This window comes from Aphelocoma coerulescens, chromosome 7 (assembly GCF_041296385.1).
Source record: "Aphelocoma coerulescens isolate FSJ_1873_10779 chromosome 7, UR_Acoe_1.0, whole genome shotgun sequence".
Classification (NCBI taxonomy): Eukaryota; Metazoa; Chordata; class Aves; order Passeriformes; family Corvidae; genus Aphelocoma; species Aphelocoma coerulescens.
This window is the reverse complement of record NC_091021.1, coordinates 15,854,256-15,874,006: the sequence shown is the minus strand read 5'-3', so window position 1 is coordinate 15,874,006 and position 19,751 is coordinate 15,854,256. Positions and strand designations below refer to the sequence as shown.

The window sequence follows — 19,751 nt, the reverse complement described above, 5'->3', positions numbered from 1 at the left end:
AGGGAAAATTTTATCCACTGAGCTTTCATAGTCATATCCTTTCCCTCAAGTAGCACCTGTAACACACTATATGAATTTTAAAATCTCAGCCCTTAAGGTAGTTGTATTCCTCTATTCATAGAGTATTGAAAAGACTTCCTCATCTTCTCCCAAGATCTGCATTGCTCAGCCAGAGACACAAACATTTCAGTGTAGGCCTTGAAACTACCCAAAGCTAAGGAATTTAGCCTTTCATCTGTCCTGACTGCTGGTATCAATACAAAAGCACTCTCCTTACACTTCAGGAGATCAAAACATACCCAGCTTTCCTCACTTGCAACTAAAAAATAATTTTAGAAAACTTCCTTACAGGAACAAAAAAGCATATGTGAAACAGGGAAGTTATTTATTTTCCCTTCAGAGTCATGTTATGAGCACAGCTCAAAATGCAACAGAACAGAAAGCATATTAAAAAAGACAAATTCTTGGCTGAACATTCTGGGTGAGACCTCCAGAACATCTCTGGCTCTTTAACTTATAGACAGGAAAAAACATATAAACTTGAGCTTCATTAGTAAAACTTCAACAGGGCTGCTACAGTGAACTACAGTTCTCAGTGCACTCATCTCCTCTGGCAGGATTTATCAGTGACCTCCACTAAAATAAAGCAAATTCAAGATTTCCACAGAGAGCTTAGCTAGAATTGGATCCCAGAGTCAAGTGAGTAACATGGAATTGCTCACAATATACCACTTCCTCAATAATTTTTTTTTTTCCTTTTAGCTTAGTGTCCTCTTTTTCAGAATCTCCTTGTAAAGTAACCTTGGCAGTAGAGAAGCTGTTACCCCCTGAACACTCTCAAAGTGAAAAAGATCACCACACTTTAACACTGATGCCTTCCAAAGGAGAAGAAATTAAAATTACAGTGCCATGTGATAACTGGCAATCTGATACAGAAATGGCTAGAGAATGGATACAGAAATAAAAGAGCTCCACACCAGGAAGTGAAGTGGTTTTGTCCAGCATAACAAACATTCCAGATCTTGCCTCTCACTTGAACTACCAATATGAAATGGCAGGAGGCAAAACATGCAGCAATAAAGACATTTGGAAGAGGAGGCATGATCTTTGAAGGTAAAAGCACCTTGCAAAAACCATCTTGGAACAAAGAGCTCACCAGACTGAAATGTGGCAAGCTTGTATTCATAATGATAAAGCATGGATAAAAGTAATCCCCAAATAATAAAAGGACAAAGAAAGGCATTGTAGCTCAAATACTTAAGAGAAATAAAACAAATTTTGTATGCCATGGTGAGCAACATGCCACACATTGTTTTCCAAATGCTCATAGTATTTTCTGCCTCGTAGCCTTTAAACATACATTGAAAAATAGCAAGCAAATTTATTCAAAGGTCTTAAAATGACAACAATATATATATTTTTTAAGCTGTCAGTCTGCATCTCTTGCTGACTACAGAAGCATCCAAACGTGGTTTTGAAAAGGGAGCTTTGTTGAAGTGGGACTGCTGTGCTTTCCAAGTGCCTGTGACAAAGGGCAGTCATCTCCACAGCTTCTACTTCTTCTCCTCCATGGTGATGGAATAATAAAAAATGGGTACACCAGCTTACATTTACTTCTTAACTAAACTTCTGGAAACTATGACCTCCAGCTTTTTGTTTTCCCAGGAAGTCGTAACAGTAGGTGAACAGGATCTCTCCTCAGCACTTAACAGAGAAGAAACATTACCAGCTCTAGAACTCACCTCATCTTCCCCCCCCCCAAAAAAAAAAAAAAAAAAAGGCAAATTTTGCTCCTTGCAGATAGAACTGGACAAGAAGCAAATATTGTATCACTTAAAAATGCTTATTTCAGGATCAAGTCAGAATTGTGAAGACCTAGATTAAAAGCAATGCAATTTTAAATTGCCTATATACAAGAGAGAATAATGTAGGCTAGACAAAGTAACCCAATTGAAGTGCACAATGCCCACCTTAACCTTTCATCAAGCATAGCTCCTAGTGAGGGAACAGTCAGAAATCTGGCATAGTTAGAAAAATAAAAATCTTCCAAGAACAAGACAAAGGTTAAAAACAAGTTGGTTCATCAATTTGTGAATTATATGTATTAAAGAAGGTTTTACAAAAGTATTTACTAACAACTTATTTTGACTTCTATAGATTCCTGAAGAAAAAGAAAAGCTTGTAAGGTATTCTAAAGTTGATATCTAAAAATCATCCTGAATGTTTAGGGCATTTTATATACATTTTTAAAGTGCATTTTAACCTTTATCATTAAATAAGCACATAGAGAAAACTAGCATTGAGAGCAATTTTGTATGTCATGGGGAGAAAAAAGCAAACAAAAAAACTTATGAAGTATAAAAAGGTGACAATTAATTTAATAATTTTATGTCATGAATGACAAATGTTTTCTGAAATACTACAACAAAATAATTCCAAAATGCTATCAGCAATGTCAGGAGTTAGGTCATTAGGGAGAACTTTCTTTTATTTGCACCTCCCTAGGATCCCCACCACAAACTCCATTTTTGTTGGGGGGTGTTGTTTTGGATTTTGTTTGTCTTTATCTCCAAAGAACACCTTAGCAGAAGCCATCGGCTTTGACAGAACACCGAAATTCTGGCACTGAACCATAAATTGACCATTACCATAAAAAGAACTGCTAAATGAGAAACTATGTGCTCAGTATAAAACTAATTTCATGCTTTCAAAAGCACACAGTGGCTTCTAGCAAGATAGTGGCCCTGGGACTTGCAAAGACAGATTGGCTAATACAAATGGTGTGTGCTCCTGATGCAGTCTGCTTAGCCAGGCTTTACATGTACTGGCAGTAAATGGAAATTCTCGAATGTTCTGTCAAACAAATACACACTTATCTATAACTTTGGAGCTGAAAGCTATAAAACAGCTGCCTCATAAATATATTTAGCAGGAAAAAGCATGAGCTGTCCTAGTTCCTCAGAAGAAGAAAAAAAAACCACAGCAGTCTTTACATAGTAAGCACAGGCATTTCTATAGCAAGCAATAAAAACATTTTAATAAGTATTTTTCAACATATTTCCTTGTTTTATTTTTAAAAAATTTACTATCAGCATACAGAAATAGAATCATGAGGTCTCACCTCACCAACTCAATATTCACATAACAGCAGTGCTTAATAAGGAACTCAGCTGAACTAATTTTTTGTGTTCTGTTATAGGTGAAATTCTCAATAAAATCCCCTTTTTTTAAACATGTAAGTACAAAGTTTGTTTAGTTTATGATAATACTTCTTTCAAGCTTTAAGATTTACTACTAGAACTTCACAGGCTACCTTTAGCACACTATCTGTTCCCTTAAATAAAACTTGGTGCACTAAATCTCAAATTTAACTGGTTAGGGAGAAGCGACAGTAATTTTATACCCTTCTCAAAGCCAGCTGTCAGTGCAAATGAATTACTGGAAGCTGTCCTGGGCATGAAAGATCATAACTTTTAATATTAACAACGACAGACATATCTAAGATGTCAAATCCAGTATACAATTTATTTCGTTCTTTACTTTTTTAGTTTATCTGGAGAAACTGACAGCTCTTGTGTTTCACACATCATTGTAACTATTTAACAAGCCAGAAAGCAAGCTCTGGTAAGAGGTATTTACTCACACTGCTAATAAGCTTCTTTCTACAACAATAACACAGCATCACTGACATTCAGAAAACATTTAAAATGCATAGGAAGTCACCTACTGGAAAGATGCCCTCTGCAAACAGCAAGCAAGGAAAGGGAGCTTGCCACATATTTAGTTACTTTTAATACTGAAATAAGAAGAGAAGAAAAAGATGCATTATATGCCTTGCCATTTTTATTATCCTTTCCGCTGGAATAACTAAAACAGAAGTGCAGTGCACATAGAAATAATGCCAAACATGTAAGCATCCACTCTTAATGTCATAGCACAAAGCAATTCAGTGAAGTTTAATAATAAAAAACAGACTCACCTCTACTGGGAAGCCCACTCCACATTATGGCTATACTATTTAAGCAGGTTAAACAGCAACCAAGTTACATAAACAAAACTTCCAGTATGTGACCAATATGATCTACGGTGCTACAGAGTGTTGGCTCCAGCCCCGATCATCTGTGTGACAGTTCACTGCTATACCAGAGCAGCCTCAAACCTTCCCAGATGCCGGCTTATTGCACTGCTCATTGAAAATCCTTCACACGCTGGCAACATTTTAGGGAAGGACAAGCACACTCTGAGTCATTTGTAAAGAAAGCAAAGCAATTTCAGTTCTGTATCTTCATGCGTACCAAAACACAGAGCACTGTCAAAGTAGAAGTCTGCCTCAATTTATGCTGAGAATCAGGCAACCCAAGCCTTCATTATCAATGCATGGAATCAGCTACAGAGATCAAATTCAAACAAACCATAAAAATTAAAAGGATGTGATTATGAAAGGCTCTACAGATTCAGCTCCAAACCACACAGAACGAGGAAACATCTATCTAGACTGTGTAAATGTTAAAAATAGCTCTGTCTTTTTCTACAACGAACACGAGACAGAGAAGCCTGTATTCTCCAGCCTGTATTGTGATGAGGTTCATTATTGGGGGGGGGGGGGGGGGGGGGGGGGGGGGGAATCCAGCAATAAAAATTAATGATTCTTTACAGCTTTCCTAAATAAGATTAATTCAAAATTATGCAAATGAAATAAGCATTTTTTTTTAACCATGTAACAGACAAAGTCTATTATATATTAAAAGACAGGATATCTATTAAAAAGAATAATAAATATTTGGCTGAAAAAATTTAGAATACTGACCCAACAAAGACCTGTACAGTCTAGCAGATTAGGTATTTGTACCAAAAAACCAACAAAACACAAAACACTAAAAGCATAACATTACATGACCAATGCCTTCATCCTTCCAGAACAACAGTAATTTTAAAGTACTTACTATGAAAAATCTCCATGGCTTATTAAATTCATGCTATTCCTACTCCCACATGGACTTCTTGCAATGTACATATTTTTGTCTTTTCTGGTACTTCACAGGTTTTCTTTCCCCAAAAAGGTAAGAGGGCATGTGTTGCTGGGCATACTTACACCAGAGATACACAGTATAAAACAGCTGTAATCATAACTAGGTTTTCAAGAAATGGAAAGACATGGGAGTTTTTCATTATATTACCTGTACAGTTATCCAAATATACTGCTGGCTCATGAGACAAATATGAGAGAAATTTTGACAGGATCTGTTCCCAGATGAGAAAACTTACTATACAGAGAAGGTATCAATTTTCCTTTTACAAGATAAAAATAATAAAAAAACCTGACTTCATTATTTTATATTTTCCAGTAGTTTTAATACAGAAATCATGGTTAGAAATGTACATGAATATAAATGTCTGAATTTACAGAACCCTTTTCTCAGCTGTCTGCACCTCTAAATGGTGGATCACATCCTTCAATGAGACAGTTAAAAGATCCTTGCAGAAACAACAACTCATTTAAGAAGCTCTCCGGGCCATGCCTGAAGTCATTAAATGACAAGGGATATGCTCCCCACAACAACAGAAGTTGTTTCACCACTACTCCTGCAGCCATTCTCAGCTTGAAACCATGGCTGGTGAGCAGCCACATTTTTGGTCCTAGACTCTAGAACATTTGATTTTTTGATGTCCTAATGCTGATTTTTTTACCCCAGCATAACTGCCCTTGAAGAGAGGTTAAACTGTCCAGGAAAGAATTTTGCTATGAAAATACATTTATGCAAAGTAGTGGCAAAGGGTGCCAAATGTACTGTCCAATTTTGTTTTGAAATCCTTCCACATTCCACCCAAAGGACCACCCCCTATAAACCACTTTTTTCCATAACAGCTGCATACTCTGTTTGTTTGCTTAATGTCATTCGTGTGCTCCCCATCTCCAAGAAAATGATGTGGAGCCTAGAGATGAATAATTGTTCTGATAATCTTTACCACCTTCAAAGGAGTTACGGTTTTCAATTTGCCATTAAGGAATTTTTGAATGTTTTGCTCTGATGAAACTTATCAACTACTTTAAAACAACTGATTTTTTTTCTTGAAGCCTACCTGTGAGCACACATATCATCTACTTAATATTTTTATTAATTTTATCAGTACTTTCACAATGCTACTCAAAGAACAGAACATTATGGATGTGGTGTGTAGTTATTGGCAAATAAGAAAACAACTGTAATGTCATTTCTGGGCCTCGATATTAACTCTCATCATCAACATTTTGTGAGGAGTACCCAAAAAGAATACAATAAATCTGCTTAATTTCAGAGCAGCTAATCATAATCCTGATGGGTCTCTTCCAATTCAGCATATTCTACGTTTCTATGACGACTTCTGTGAAAGAAAACCAGCAATTGCTTATCATAAATACATTTCATATTGTAAGAAAAATGTTACGTGTCATTACCTATTTCTTACGTAAATGGTGGAAGAGACTCAAGTGATGCAAAGAATGTGGCACCATCTACCAAATGCAATCTTTTTCAAGAGACCACTGAACAAGAAAAAAGTCAATATACCCTGCAGCGAAAGTGAAATACCAAGAGTTTCTCAACAGCTCACTAGGCTAATTTTCATTACAGGCATGTAACTCTGTTATTATTTCTATTAAATTGGAGACAGTAATAGTTTTGCTTTATAGCGAAAGAGTCTAATATTTTACAAATGGAAAAATGGATTTTACCTGGAGTAGGACAGCAAAGCATGGAGCAACCTCCCTTTCACAGAGGCCAGGAAGGGAAGCCCTGAGGAATTGCTCTACTTTGTGCCACCCACAGAAGAAGCTTTCTTGAAACTACTTTCTGAAAGGTTGGGTTGTAGGCAGCAGGCACAGAAGGCAGAAAAAGTGCTGACCTTCTACTCATCTAAAAAAGGTTTTGGCCCAACACAGAGAAACAGTAAGCTCACAGTGCTTTCTACTATACTCCTCTTCTCTACAGACTTACGCACTAATTCTATTGATGTGCATGCACACATTCACAATGGAACGCAGGTCACAAACTTTTTCAAGATACTTTTGGTTGCTGCTTTGCATTCCTCTGAGTACTTGGTAGAATAATTCATAAAGATCTTCTGCAATAAAAATCAGATTATCCTTGTCTTTTTTTAGATTAATGAAAGACAAACATTGAGAAGGAATTGAGGACCTAGATCAAGAGAGTTAAAGCAAGCAAAAGTTCTGTTCTCCCTTATGTTGGCACAAAGAGGTCTTAGATGACAAATAAGCTACCTGTCAGAAAGCCAGCCTTGGCCCAGATAAGCATTAAAACCTACATACAAAGACCTGTGTTTAGGATTAGATTCTTCTGACAAAAACCAAGGAAAAACTCCACTGAAATGAGAGCAGTGCACTGCAGTTCCATTCTGTTGTTACCATCATTTAATCCTGCACTGATCTAGTCATCTGGCAAACTAACTTCTTTCACAGTTTCATTTAAAAAAAAAAGTCTTCCTTGCATGCATGAGGCCAAAATTAAGAATGTAGATTTAAGGCTATCTGGAATATTTTCAGTATAATTTCTCAATGTCTATCAACAGTTTAATTTTTTGGCTAAAGACACTGTTCACACTTCCTTTTTTTTTTTTTTTTTTAACTAACATGCAAGTTAGCTACACAGTCCATTGATCATATCAAGAATAATTCCAAGTTCTTTAATTGTAACCCTCCCTGCCTCCATTAACCTGATAGGTTGCCTAGACTTCCAAATTTATATGGCACTGCACAAAGAAACAAAGAAGCTCTAATTTCTGTTACCAAAAGTGGAAGAAACCCTGCCTTGTTCATACTCCCTTGTTCTTCTCCCATGCCCAAAAATTGCTGTTTTACCTTCTCCCTTCCACTCCCACTACTAGGCCCTTTTTTTGATCTGGTTTAAGTAAAAAAAACACAACAGAAGTTTAGTCATTTATGTATTTATTTTGTTGTATTAACAAATCCCTGGCTGTCATTGCTGTGAATCAGATTACAAAAGTGTGTGTTTATAATCCCTCAGAAAGTCAACCTGTGATTATTTCAGCAGTACTGCAGTGCTAACACAATGAATTGTAGCACTGTTCTTTACAAAGAATCATGGTATAGGGTCCTACAGCATTTCCAAAACTGTCCAGCAACGTCCGAAATTTCAAGAACAAAAAGGCAAAGCTGCTACCAGAATACTCTACACCCTGACAGCCCAATCACACCTCCAGCCAAACCTAGAGAAAGATCACGTGGGCATTAAGGAGTGCCACCTGGGCCCTAAAGCACATCTGCTCTTTAAAACAGCCTAGGACACAGGGAAAAGGGATTCTCCTTTGCCCACTTTAAAATTTGGACACTTTCTGTAACAAAAATGAAACTTCCCTACGCTTTTCCAGAGATCTGTAAAATCTGGACTTCGACAGGCATTTCTAGTACGCTTCCTTAAAACTACACCAGCTGTTCCCGTGTTATCATGGGGGCAAAGGAGAGAGAATCAGGACACTCACCAGGAGATACCACCCCATGGAAGAAGCAATTAGAATTCCTGAAGCAAAATCGGGGTCACCTCCGAAGAAGTGGGAGGAATACAAGGGAGCCACGCACGGAGCAGCCCCCCGCCGGTAGGAGCGCAGAGCCCGCAGCTATCCCTCCCGACAGCGGGAATGTGAACGCGCGGCTCCGCGCACCGCCCGGGCTGCAGCGCCATCGCGTGGGAGCCTTGCATCCCGCACCCCGCCGCCTCCCCGCCTCCGGAGCGTGACCCCGTCCGTCTTCAGCTCTGGAACAATTAACTCATTAGCTCGCTCTCAGCAGAGAGAAAGCGAGCAGACTTTAATTAGCCCTTAGCCAAGTTCGTGCCATACGCTCACAACCGGCTGCGGCCCCTGTGAGCAGCGGGTGCCTGAGCCCGTGCTTCTAGCGGGGGCAGGTGGGACTCCAGGTTCCCAGAACAGCTGGGATCTGCCCCGCGCCCGTAGCCGCTGCAGGCTCCAGCAAGGCCGGCTGACTGAAAAGCTTTGAATAGGCTCACCCCAAAATACATCTCCCCAAGGCTGCAGGAAACCACCCTTCCTTTTCCTTTATAGGAAATAAATGAAACAATTTCCAGCTGAAGCTGCGAAGGTAAACACACACTTTTTTCTTACTTTCCTGAGACTTCATTTATGTCCTTCTCACAGCAGCCTGTCCGTACATCACGTATGCCTGGCACAAGGGTAGGGATGGCCCAGGAATGGCAGCACTGACAAACTTCAACCTGAGCTGCAGTAAGACATGATGGGCATGGCTGGTAATAAACAAGCACTAACATAAGCAATAGTGAAGGCTCTAACACCATGTGCAGTGTACTTTCCAAGCAGAATACTATTTTTTTCCAACACACGGTTTTCAACACCAATGTAAAGAAAAGGAGGAGTTCAATGAGTGGATCAAATCACCAAAGTCACCTGAAGTAGTCCATTAATTCCTTGGTTTTGTCAATATAAAGAAAAGCAGCTCTTAAATCTTTATTTTATATGGAATCCTCCTTGCTATGAAGTAATTCAAGTTGCAGGTAGAGGTACAATAGCAAAAGAGCTTGTATAGTTCAATAGCTAGCAAGGCAAAATAAACTAGAAATAAATTTTTTTGAAAAATAGATTGCTAAATACATTTTTAAGTCCTATGACAATTGAACCCTTACTCTAAATACAAAGAAGTAACTTTAAACTCATCTCTACAATTTAGAGTCTAAATATATAAAAGCCCCTCATCTAGACAATGAAAGGTATTATGACCCAGGTATCAAATCTTAATAAACACTCCAATAGTGGTACAACAAGAACCATTACCAGCCAGTGAAGAGCAACAAATTGAGCTTATAGTTGTAAAATGTAGTGGAAGTAAAAAATTAAAAGGACATTTTCTAACAGCTTAGGGTCACCTGTCACAGAGAGGACCACAAAACAGAATGAATATGAAAATATGTCTCATCTCAATTTACAGGAAAGTCCACCAAGTGTCAGGGATAACTGGAGTCAGTGGTCCATCAGTTCTGTCACGCAGAATCAAGATAGTTCTGGCAGGTCTGTAATCCTGGTTTCTGAAGTGTGGAGGAAAATTTACAGTCATGCATATGTTACAGTCACCTCATTTTCCAGTGGGAATATTATTAATTTCACATTCATCTTTTGAACACAGAGGAAAACTCCAACCTGACATTGGCAGGAACTTTTGCAGAAAGTTTCCTAAAGCGTGCTGAACTGTTCACTAGATGGTTTGTTAGAAGGGTGTAGCTATAACAGTGAAGTATGAGAGGGGCTATTTGCTTCCTTTGCATGTGGAATAAAGTCCATTCACTGGTGAGGTGGGATTAATATAATTGCTTTCTTACCATCTGCACAATTAGTTCTGTTTACAATGTTAGCTGAAGAAATGGGAAAGGAAGACTTACATTACAAGAGGTAATAAGACTCCAGAGGACATGGATTAAAACCAAGCCTGGATAATACCAATTTATAAGAAAATTAATTTCTACTTATTTTGGAAAATGTTCTTTGAGAACTACATCTCAGTAAATCTTATTCTCCCACTGGTTCTTAACAGTATATTAAATAGTTTATGTGATCATAGTAATAATAAACTGTCTACTGTAAGCCATTTCTTTCTTTCAAATGCTATGAACACAGTATCCTATGAAAACAGAATGCTTATTTCAACATGCACTGGATAGACCAGCATAACTAGTACACAACTAGGATATAGTCTAATATAGAAATCGGTGAACAAAGTACAAAGAAATGTGAATTTTGACTCCCAAGCTATACAGTAACCCCAAAGCATGTGCTCCAGCAAACAACTGTATTCTGTGAGCACTCTTTGAGTAATGGTGCCAGAGCATCAGCTGTGATCCCCAGGAATGACAGCACAGGCACCAGATGAAGGGGTTCAGATAATAAAAAGCAACAAAAATAGAAAATGTTTTTATAGGTTTGCATTGTAGATCAGCACACAGAGGAGTCTTAAGCATGATGTCTCAGAGATATTCAGTTATTTTAAGAATGCACACAATTAACTTATCTAGATGTTACTCAATAGGAATTTAATCTTTTGGATCACACGCCTTACACAAGTGATATCCTTACAACTACTTAGTTCTAAATCAAACAGAACAGTACCACAGACTTCAAAACAAATTAAATTCAGTTAACGAGAAACAAAATCAGAAAAAAGAAAAAGCTAAACCCTTCAGTGTAGCTTGACATTTTCTATATAAAACAAAATAAGAGAAACCAAAGCCAGTGTCTTCACGTAGCAAGTAAAACCAAATATTACAATTAAGAAAACTTCTTTTATGAAGATTTGAGATCTGTGAGGTTTTTCTCAAATAGCTAAGAACTGAGCCTAACACTAAAATAAAAAAACCTACCATCCCCTCGCCCCCCAAAAACCAGAAAAGCATATGTGCTTTGAGTCTTTACACTATGCATGCTAAACACATTTTGTCCAAGAACTTTAGACTTTTGTTTTGCCTAGTAAGTAAAAAGTCTTATTTTGAATTACTTCTTACTTAGAGATCTTTTCCAGCCTAAACCGGTTCTATGAGTGAGAGTAGTTAAAACCCAGATGACTGAACGCAGAGAGAATGAAAGGGCCAGGCCTGTAAACTCTATCTCTCCTCCTTTATCTTTCCACTACTAGATTTCTTTTAAAAGTTCCTCCTGTACATGTAGCATCCCTCCAGAACCTTCTTTTGGGAACAAAAGCAAATGACAAAATATGTATTTGGATCCACAACAGTTACTTTTAAATAGACCATATCTCAAGGTCCAACACAGTAATTAATCCCACATTAATGGAATATTGCCTCAATACCACTTGGCTTCACAGGAAGCTTCACACTTTTCACAGGAAAAGAAATACACTAGTAATTCTGAATATGGCAAAATAATATAGATTAATACTGGTAGTTAATAAATTTAATGGTTATGTTGGGTGGAGAACGTAGAGCTTAAAAGCTTCCTTAGAATTCTTGACCAAAATCCAAAATCTCAAACTAATTATGTACCTGTGCTTGTACTTGCAAACAAAGTGCCAGGAGCTGTACTTGTAGGGAGTTTTCCATTATTTAGCTGCTTCACTCTTTTCAAGTGAGACTTCCCATTGTAATGAACTTGAGCTTGCGCTGCAGAGTTCAGCTGGATATTGCACACCTCACAGAAGGAAAACAGTATTTTCTTTTTTTCTTTGCTTAATTGATAATCCTGTCTGTCATTCCTCAGTCCTTTTTCTTCAAAGACCCGTAGAACAGCTGGTTGATTCATAATCCCATCTTCAATTATGTGGTCAGGACTTAATGGACGCTTCATACCTACAAAGAAAAGAAACAAAATTATTACTAGATAGAAACTAATCCTTACTGTTAAAACTGCATTTTCTTTTTTAAAATGCTATAATGCAGGACCCAATGACCAGTTCTAACAAATAAGGTTCCAAACTGCAGAGGCATTGCTTAATATAGAAATAAATGCATTTGTGACACAGCACAGAGCTCTGAAATAATAAGTTGGCAATATATCACAGTCTGTGCACAGCAACTCGCAACAACTCATTATTTTGTTCTGCAAGCTCTCTATTTTAAAGCAGATTTATTATTGCATTCTAGCAGAGGTTAAGATTATGTTCAAATACATTTCCTCTGCCTTACTAAACACTGGTTCCAGAGCTTTTTACTTTCCAATGACCACAGCAGTGCCCACTGCTTCAAATACAGTTATTCAACAAAAAGGATTCCAACAAGAGATGTTATGGAAACACTGGAAGAGAGCAGACTGTTCAAATGAGACTAATGAAGCCTTTCCACTCTCAAATACATTCAAATTTTCAGCCTCATACAAGCATTGTATGTCATCTATATTAGTCCATCAATACCTTCACAGCTCAAACTATTGCACAGAGGAAAGTCAAGTAGACATTAGTCTTGTGCAAACTGTACAAAATCATGGTAAACGACAGTCCCTGAACATCAAGCCAAGAGCCTGAAGAATTAACTTGCCCCAGAGAATAAAAACCTCATCATGATCAATGTATCAAGCTGCACAAAGAACAGTTTTGTATATACAGGGGAAGGCCTGTATTTCATTTAAGGTATGGTGCTAAACCAGCAGAGGAGACATGGGGGTTCTAGGGTAACTTGTATAGAAAATAATTCTGTTTTCTTAGCTACACAACTTGCTGTTTATTCTTTTCCCCCATCACCCAATTACTCTGGATGACCAAAGGCTGGCTTAGAGAGCACTGCACAAAAGTAGCTCTTTCTAGGCAAGAGTGCACCTATATTCAGCTTTCAAAAGCCAAAGACTTCAAACACAAGGTCCCTTTTCCAGCCTGGGAATCAGAGCAGCACAGAACTTTGTGTACACCTACCACCCTGTTAGGCAGGAGCACTGAGAGACACAAACAATGAAACCAAAAGTGGCAGCAATCCTCCCCAGAAGAGTGTAGTATTCAGAAGTAACACTAGAGTACCCCTCTCATTATCCAGGTAAGCATATTACCAAGAGAAAGTCTGTTCTGTTCTCTGGCACAGGGATGTACAAGGAAAACGCTTCAGAAATAGTTGAAGTCATTTATATGGTAAGAGAGTAACTCATCACATTCCTAACTCTAACCCATGCTTAACATTTTAGTATTTGTACAGATTCCTTCACAAGTACAAGTCAATGTCAAGTATTCTAAAGAGACTTCATGTATTTGTTTCTTATACATGACAGTTCTGTCATTGAACAAACAAGATTAACAATACATTAAGATACACATCACATCAAATAAAAATAAAACTAATTATTAAAAATAATTGTAGAGTACAGGTACCTAATTAATTTAAAAACAAAATACTGGAGATCCTGAAAACCTAGGCTAGAGACTGTCACACTAAATCATTTAAGTGTAAGTATCATATTTCAAGGCCAGCAACCAAGATCCTCGACTCAGATGAGCTAAGACAGCATTTTCATCTGAAAATTTAATCCACTTAGAGCTTCTGTATTTGTTATTTTTTAATGTATTTTAAACCATAAATAAACCCCCAGTCCCTTTGTTTTCTGTAGATTTTTATTTCAACATCACTGTTGTAATTTTTGTTCTCTGAAGTAAAAGATTTTGAAACAAAAATTCTTTTACAAGTTGTACATACAAATATAATTATATAATAATAAAATAGGTTACAGATTAAAAATCCTGGCCTGTCAGAAATCTTGTACGTTTGGTTGCAGACAGAAAATAATCCAAAATATAATTCAGCAATTATTTCAGTCATCTATAAGGTCTTAATGAAGCTCAGTGTTTGGATACCTTTAAAATTGACAGAGACAAACATCTGCATTAGGAAGCTGTGTGGACCAGAGGGAAGACTGATGGAGCTGCCTGTAAGAGCATCAAAGCCTTTCCAAGGAGGGTTATTTTGGAAAGCACCAGGCTGGTACTGCAGCAGCACATTATCACTGCAGCACTGCATGTTCCTGCTTACTTTCTTCCAACAGAACAAAACCTTGGTAGAGGCCAGTATTTGCTCAAATATGGAACAAAGCAGAGCACATGGGGGAAATCAGAACATTTGCCTCAAAAGTACAGTCCTGACATCACTAAAATTGTTTAGAAATATGGACACACCCAGAAAGAAAAACTGAGCACAGCAAGGAGTCACACACTGTGCCTGCACCCTTAGGCATCCCAGCTGCCAGTCTAGAAAGAAAATTAACCTTCAAATAAAAAGAAATCACAGCCCAAGTTCCACTTCCGTTTTAACAAAATAACTATAAATTCAGTTTTACTACAAAAGCTGCGTACACAAGACAAACGAGTCTTCGAAGAAATCTCTTGCTACTAAGTTAAGAATTAAAAAATCCAAGCTGAAATTTTAAAACAACCTTCATTGCCTTAAGCTCTGCATCTAAATTAAAAGGTGACCTGATTATAAGCAGCAATGACCTCCCAGCAACTGATGGGAGCAGGAGATGCAAGTCACTTCTGAGAAAATGCCTATACTGTGCATAGGGGGGCTTGCAGCAGCGTACTCTGACCAGTCCAGCCCTGGAGAGAACCTGTCCATGCAGCCAGAGACAGAACCGTGCCAGCCCTCAGAAGTCTGCCAAATCCCAGCCCCCATCCTCCTGGGATTTGGAGATCTGAATATCTAGTAAAGCAATCACTTATGATTGAAAAGCTTTGTTTAGTCTCTTCTAGAGTTTTTAGAAAGAAAATGTTGGTGGCAAACATGCACTGAGATTTTAAAATACGCCAATTTTTCCACACACTAATACAGCTTTTACCATGAATGAGCACATCTTGTGGTGTATATATTTGTTCAAAAACTAAAAAGGTTATTACATGCAAGCAGTTTCCATTGTTTTCAAAACTTTGTCTTCTTCCTTTCTTCTTTGAAGTTCAGGTTGGAAAAACACACCTTTGAAAATCTCCACTGAAATGTCCTGTTTCTAGAATATACAGAACAAGTACAATTCTGCATTGAGTCAGTGTTAAGAATCTCACCATGAATGAGGTTTATCTTGTACAAGCTAACCTTTCTTTAGAAGGCTATCTGAATGCTTTAAACTTTTATGAAAGAAACACATACACACACATTAAATAGAAAAAAAAAACAACAAAAAAAAACCCAAACCAAAACAACCCCAAAACAACAAAAAAACCCCACAAACAAAAAAAACAACCAAACAAAAACCACCAAAACCCCCACAAACCAAAGAACTTTCATCTTATTCTCTCAACTTCGTAGTCACTCAAATTTATGCAAGCACACATCTGTCAAGTGTTTTTTTCTTTCAAAAAGAGCTTATTGCTGCAGACAGACTGAAGAGTTCTGGGTGGTACTTGTTCTCACCCACCAGGAGTCAGATATGAAACAGGGCCATTTCATTCCTCAGGTTTACACATAGCTCAATAACATTATCATGTAACAGAAGCAGCTACTTGAGACTACAGTCAGTGAGCTGAGAATATAGAGAACTTACATAGTCACTAAATTATGTGAAACCAAAAAATAATTTAGAGTAATTGTTATAAGGGAGGATTGTGAAGTATTTAGAAGTTGGTTTAAGAGTAAAAACAAGAATATGTGTTCATTAAAAGGAAGAAAGGTTGGGAATCATCATATGGAGAAAAGAGACTTGATCAATCCTGCAAGCTCACAATTCTGTATAACCCGAATACAGCATGGTGTAAGCCAAGGCTTAGCAGCAGCTGATACATAACAATATCCACAAATTAAAATGTCCCATACAAAAATGACATGATTCTGTCATACATTACAAAGGTTGTCACCATATTTACTCAATGAGGATTAGACCCAATTAAAAACTGAAAGGTGAGAAAGAGAAAACAAGAAAAACAAAGCAGGAAACACAGAAGAGCATCCATATATCCAGCTGAAATGATCCAGAAAAATGTTAAGTCTGTAAAGGGATTGTATGCCATATCAGTCTTTCTCTTGCAAAAATAAGTTCTGATTCAAATCAGATATACTCATTTTTATTCTGATCAAAATCAGAAGAGGAAGCAATGTAAAGTATAAGACCTTTTCAGGTATTTGACATAAGCTGTTACCAGACTAAACAGGGTTGTCCCTCCATCCCATTTCCTCCCCAGTACACAGAACTGATCTACCTCAAGATTCTGCAAACAATACTGGAGCAAGAATAAGTTAGTGATTTATGACACCACATTAAAATTCTGAAGTGTCATGAGATACCCTGTTAGGATTTCTGAAAACACATCTTCTCAGCCTCTTGCAGCTGGCAAAGAAATCTAAGCGTGGATATCCTTTGTACTTGAAGCTCAAGGCAATTAGCCTTTCAATTTGGCTGGCTAATTTACTTTTAAACAGAGTTGTTCTTTCAGAGGAGCTACAAAGAAGTATTATATATAGTACAGTGCTGTAGGTGAGAATGTGCAAATCTTTACTCAAAGGAAATAAGCTTTGGTTATCCTAATGAATTAGTGATGGTTACACGATGCATTCTTTTCCTGAGTGCTGGTCTAAACTTTTGCAATGCCCATTCCTAATTAGTTGATACTTCAAAGAACCACTATGCTGGAAATGTAATTAGACTGCCTTTCCTCTGTGGATCTGTGCCAGGTAAGCAAAAAAGAAAACGTATTTTAACAACTTACATATGGGCAAAGAGAATTTTCTCCTTTAGCCTTTGGAAATAATCAAATGCGGTACAGAAGACACAGGAACAAATACCAAAATTAACTGGCTTTCTATATTGTTACATTTCCAAAAAGGTTCATTCAGACAGTTGGGGGAAGGGGGGGAAGTGAGAGACCCAGAACCCAGCCTTGTGTTATACTCCTCTTAAGCATCTCTTAGGGAGAAAAACTATCTCTTCAATGATATGAACTAGTGAAGTCTGCATGCATGCCTTAAAGAGCTGTGGTCTTGCAGTGGAGCAAGTTTGATTCCCTAGTTCCTCATCTCTACCATAAAACATTTACACACACCTCCCAAAACTAAAAAAATACAACCACCCCAAAAAACCACACAAACCAACTTTGAATACCTCCAGAGCATTATTTAGAAGAAACTTACTAGAACTGTTTTTTACAAGTCTTATGACCTTTCTTATATTTTTAGACAATATTTCCCAAACACAGATAAACTATCAGGAGGCATATGGTTTGCACCATCTGGGCAACAAGTTCTTTTGGGATACTGTGGTGAACAGCATATGCATAGTGCCTTGTGCGCAGTATCCTACAGAGTTAAAAAAAGCACTAGAGATTATTTTGAAGCCAACCTTGAAAAATCCCCCATATGTTTAAGGGACCTGTTTTGTTTCAGAAGATGTGTTCCTCTTTCTTTCAGTACAAACCAAAACAGAGAACTGCCATGTTTAATCTTCATCTTGTTCTGAAATTCCTCAAGGAGGCATCATATTCTGCAACATCTCCACCTGTCAAACTATTTATTACCCATCCATACATATCTGATCAACTCTTGGTTATGTCTTTCATCTCTGCTTGCAAAATCCATGAAATGTTTTTATTCAAAGTTACAGTTAAAATTTCGGATGGTTGGTTCAGAAAAGTAAACACATTTTTATTCCTTAGGACAGATAAAGAATAATCAATTAGTCACAGAACACAGTCCAAACTAGGCCAAGTAATTTTTTAGCTTTAATTTTGATGCTAGTTTAGCAATACAAAGAAGAATAGAAATTCAACTTGCTATTACTGTGCATGAAAAGTTTTGAATGGTGTAGTATGACAAATGGCTGACAGCCTCTTCACTAACACATTTTAGAGCATTTAACATTTGAAGGAGATTCTCTTCAAACTATAAAAACAGATGGTTGGTTTACAACACAAACATTAGCTGTTCAGCACAAGGTAATTCAGAAAACTGGAAACATTCAAGTAGCTAGTAGTTTGCTTTGCTTTACCAGCCTTGAAATTTTCCACATTAAGGAAACCTAAAATTAGATCTACTGCACTAGACTGTGTGCTCAGCTAAATTGGAGAAAATAAAATCACTCACGACTCAGGTTATCACAGACTGCTGTTGCATGTTCCCATATCTGTAGCTAGCTCTAATTATAAGGTTGATCCCTTCCTCTGCAGCACCCATACTTAAGAGATTTTTGGCACTCGTAGCATTAACAAGAATACAAGAATCTATTTACACATCAATTTATTTGCCAAGCAGATATATCCTCACCTGACATAACACATCAGACTGCTGCCAAGGAGGCTAACCAAGTTTGGAGTCCAGACAGCTACCCTGGATTATGCTTCAAGACAAACAGATAGTTTTACAGAATTATCATAATACGATTTTGCTTGATGAACCATTTGACAAGTTGGTGCCTTCTACTCAGCAGTCTGTCATTAAGCCACTACTTACCTTAACTTGCACTCTAAGCAATCTTAGCTAATTAAAGAAGAATATTTAGATGCCCAAAGTGTCCAGCACATGGTTTAGATATAATTTTAAACATTTGTCCTCCCCTATTACATGCAGAAACGCATCGGAGAGAATTGACCTTCCAGGAAAATTGCTACTCAGCTCCCTTAGCTTTCCCTGTAACAAGTCTGTTGAACAAATTCATATAAAAATCCCAATATCCACTCTGCTATCCCTGGTATGGTATCTGCAACATATTCAATCACATGGTCCAGTCTGTGTTTAGTGTCCTCATTAAAAGAAGAGTCCATTTCATACCAACCATCACTGATTGTCTGTATCTGATCATATTTACATTCTATTTCATCCAGGAACTCTAGTTTTCTGTTAAAGACCTGGATCTCAAATATGCCATATTTCTAAAGCAACACCCAGGAAGAAGAAAAAAACCAAACCACAAAAATAGAGAGACTTAAATTAGTTTTTTTGGACATGGGCAGGATTAAAACATCAAACATGTCCAAATGCCAAACAGGCAGGAAAAAAAAAAAGAAAATGAGAAAAGGAAAAAAGAGAAAAAAAGTTTAAAAAATGGGATAGTTTTAATTGGTTGAACATGAAAATTACAAGTTATTTTAACAGCAAATCCTCAAAGTTTTAAAAAGCTATATTCTTGTAAGTAGAAATTAGCAAAGTGAGTTTTCTTATGTATATTTTCAATTTTGCCCATTTTCCCAATCTGCTTTCTTGAGACCAGAGAACTGTCTTATCAATTACAAATTTAAAAAATAAACTGAATAATACCACCTCTAAGATAATTTTCTAGGACTATTTCCTAAATCTCTAGACTTCAACAAAGTT

At 37.3% G+C, this 19,751-nt stretch overlaps 1 protein-coding gene across 6 annotated transcripts in view; it reads right to left on the bottom strand.

Annotated features, from left to right (window-relative positions):
- ZNF385B (zinc finger protein 385B) overlaps positions 1 to 19,751 on the bottom strand; it is a 164,513-nt gene that overhangs the window by 119,724 nt on the left and 25,038 nt on the right. For 2 of the 6 annotated variants that reach the window (XM_069020506.1, XM_069020508.1), the window contains exon 2: positions 12,036 to 12,338. In XM_069020506.1, the coding sequence (XP_068876607.1) occupies positions 12,036 to 12,336 (301 nt within the window). In that variant the 5' untranslated portion in view covers positions 12,337 to 12,338. Of the gene's footprint in view, positions 1 to 3,979; positions 4,177 to 8,496; positions 10,071 to 12,035; positions 12,339 to 19,751 lie in introns of those variants that run through there. The other 4 variants (XM_069020510.1, XM_069020514.1, XM_069020512.1 and 1 more) reach the window with 4 other exon arrangements.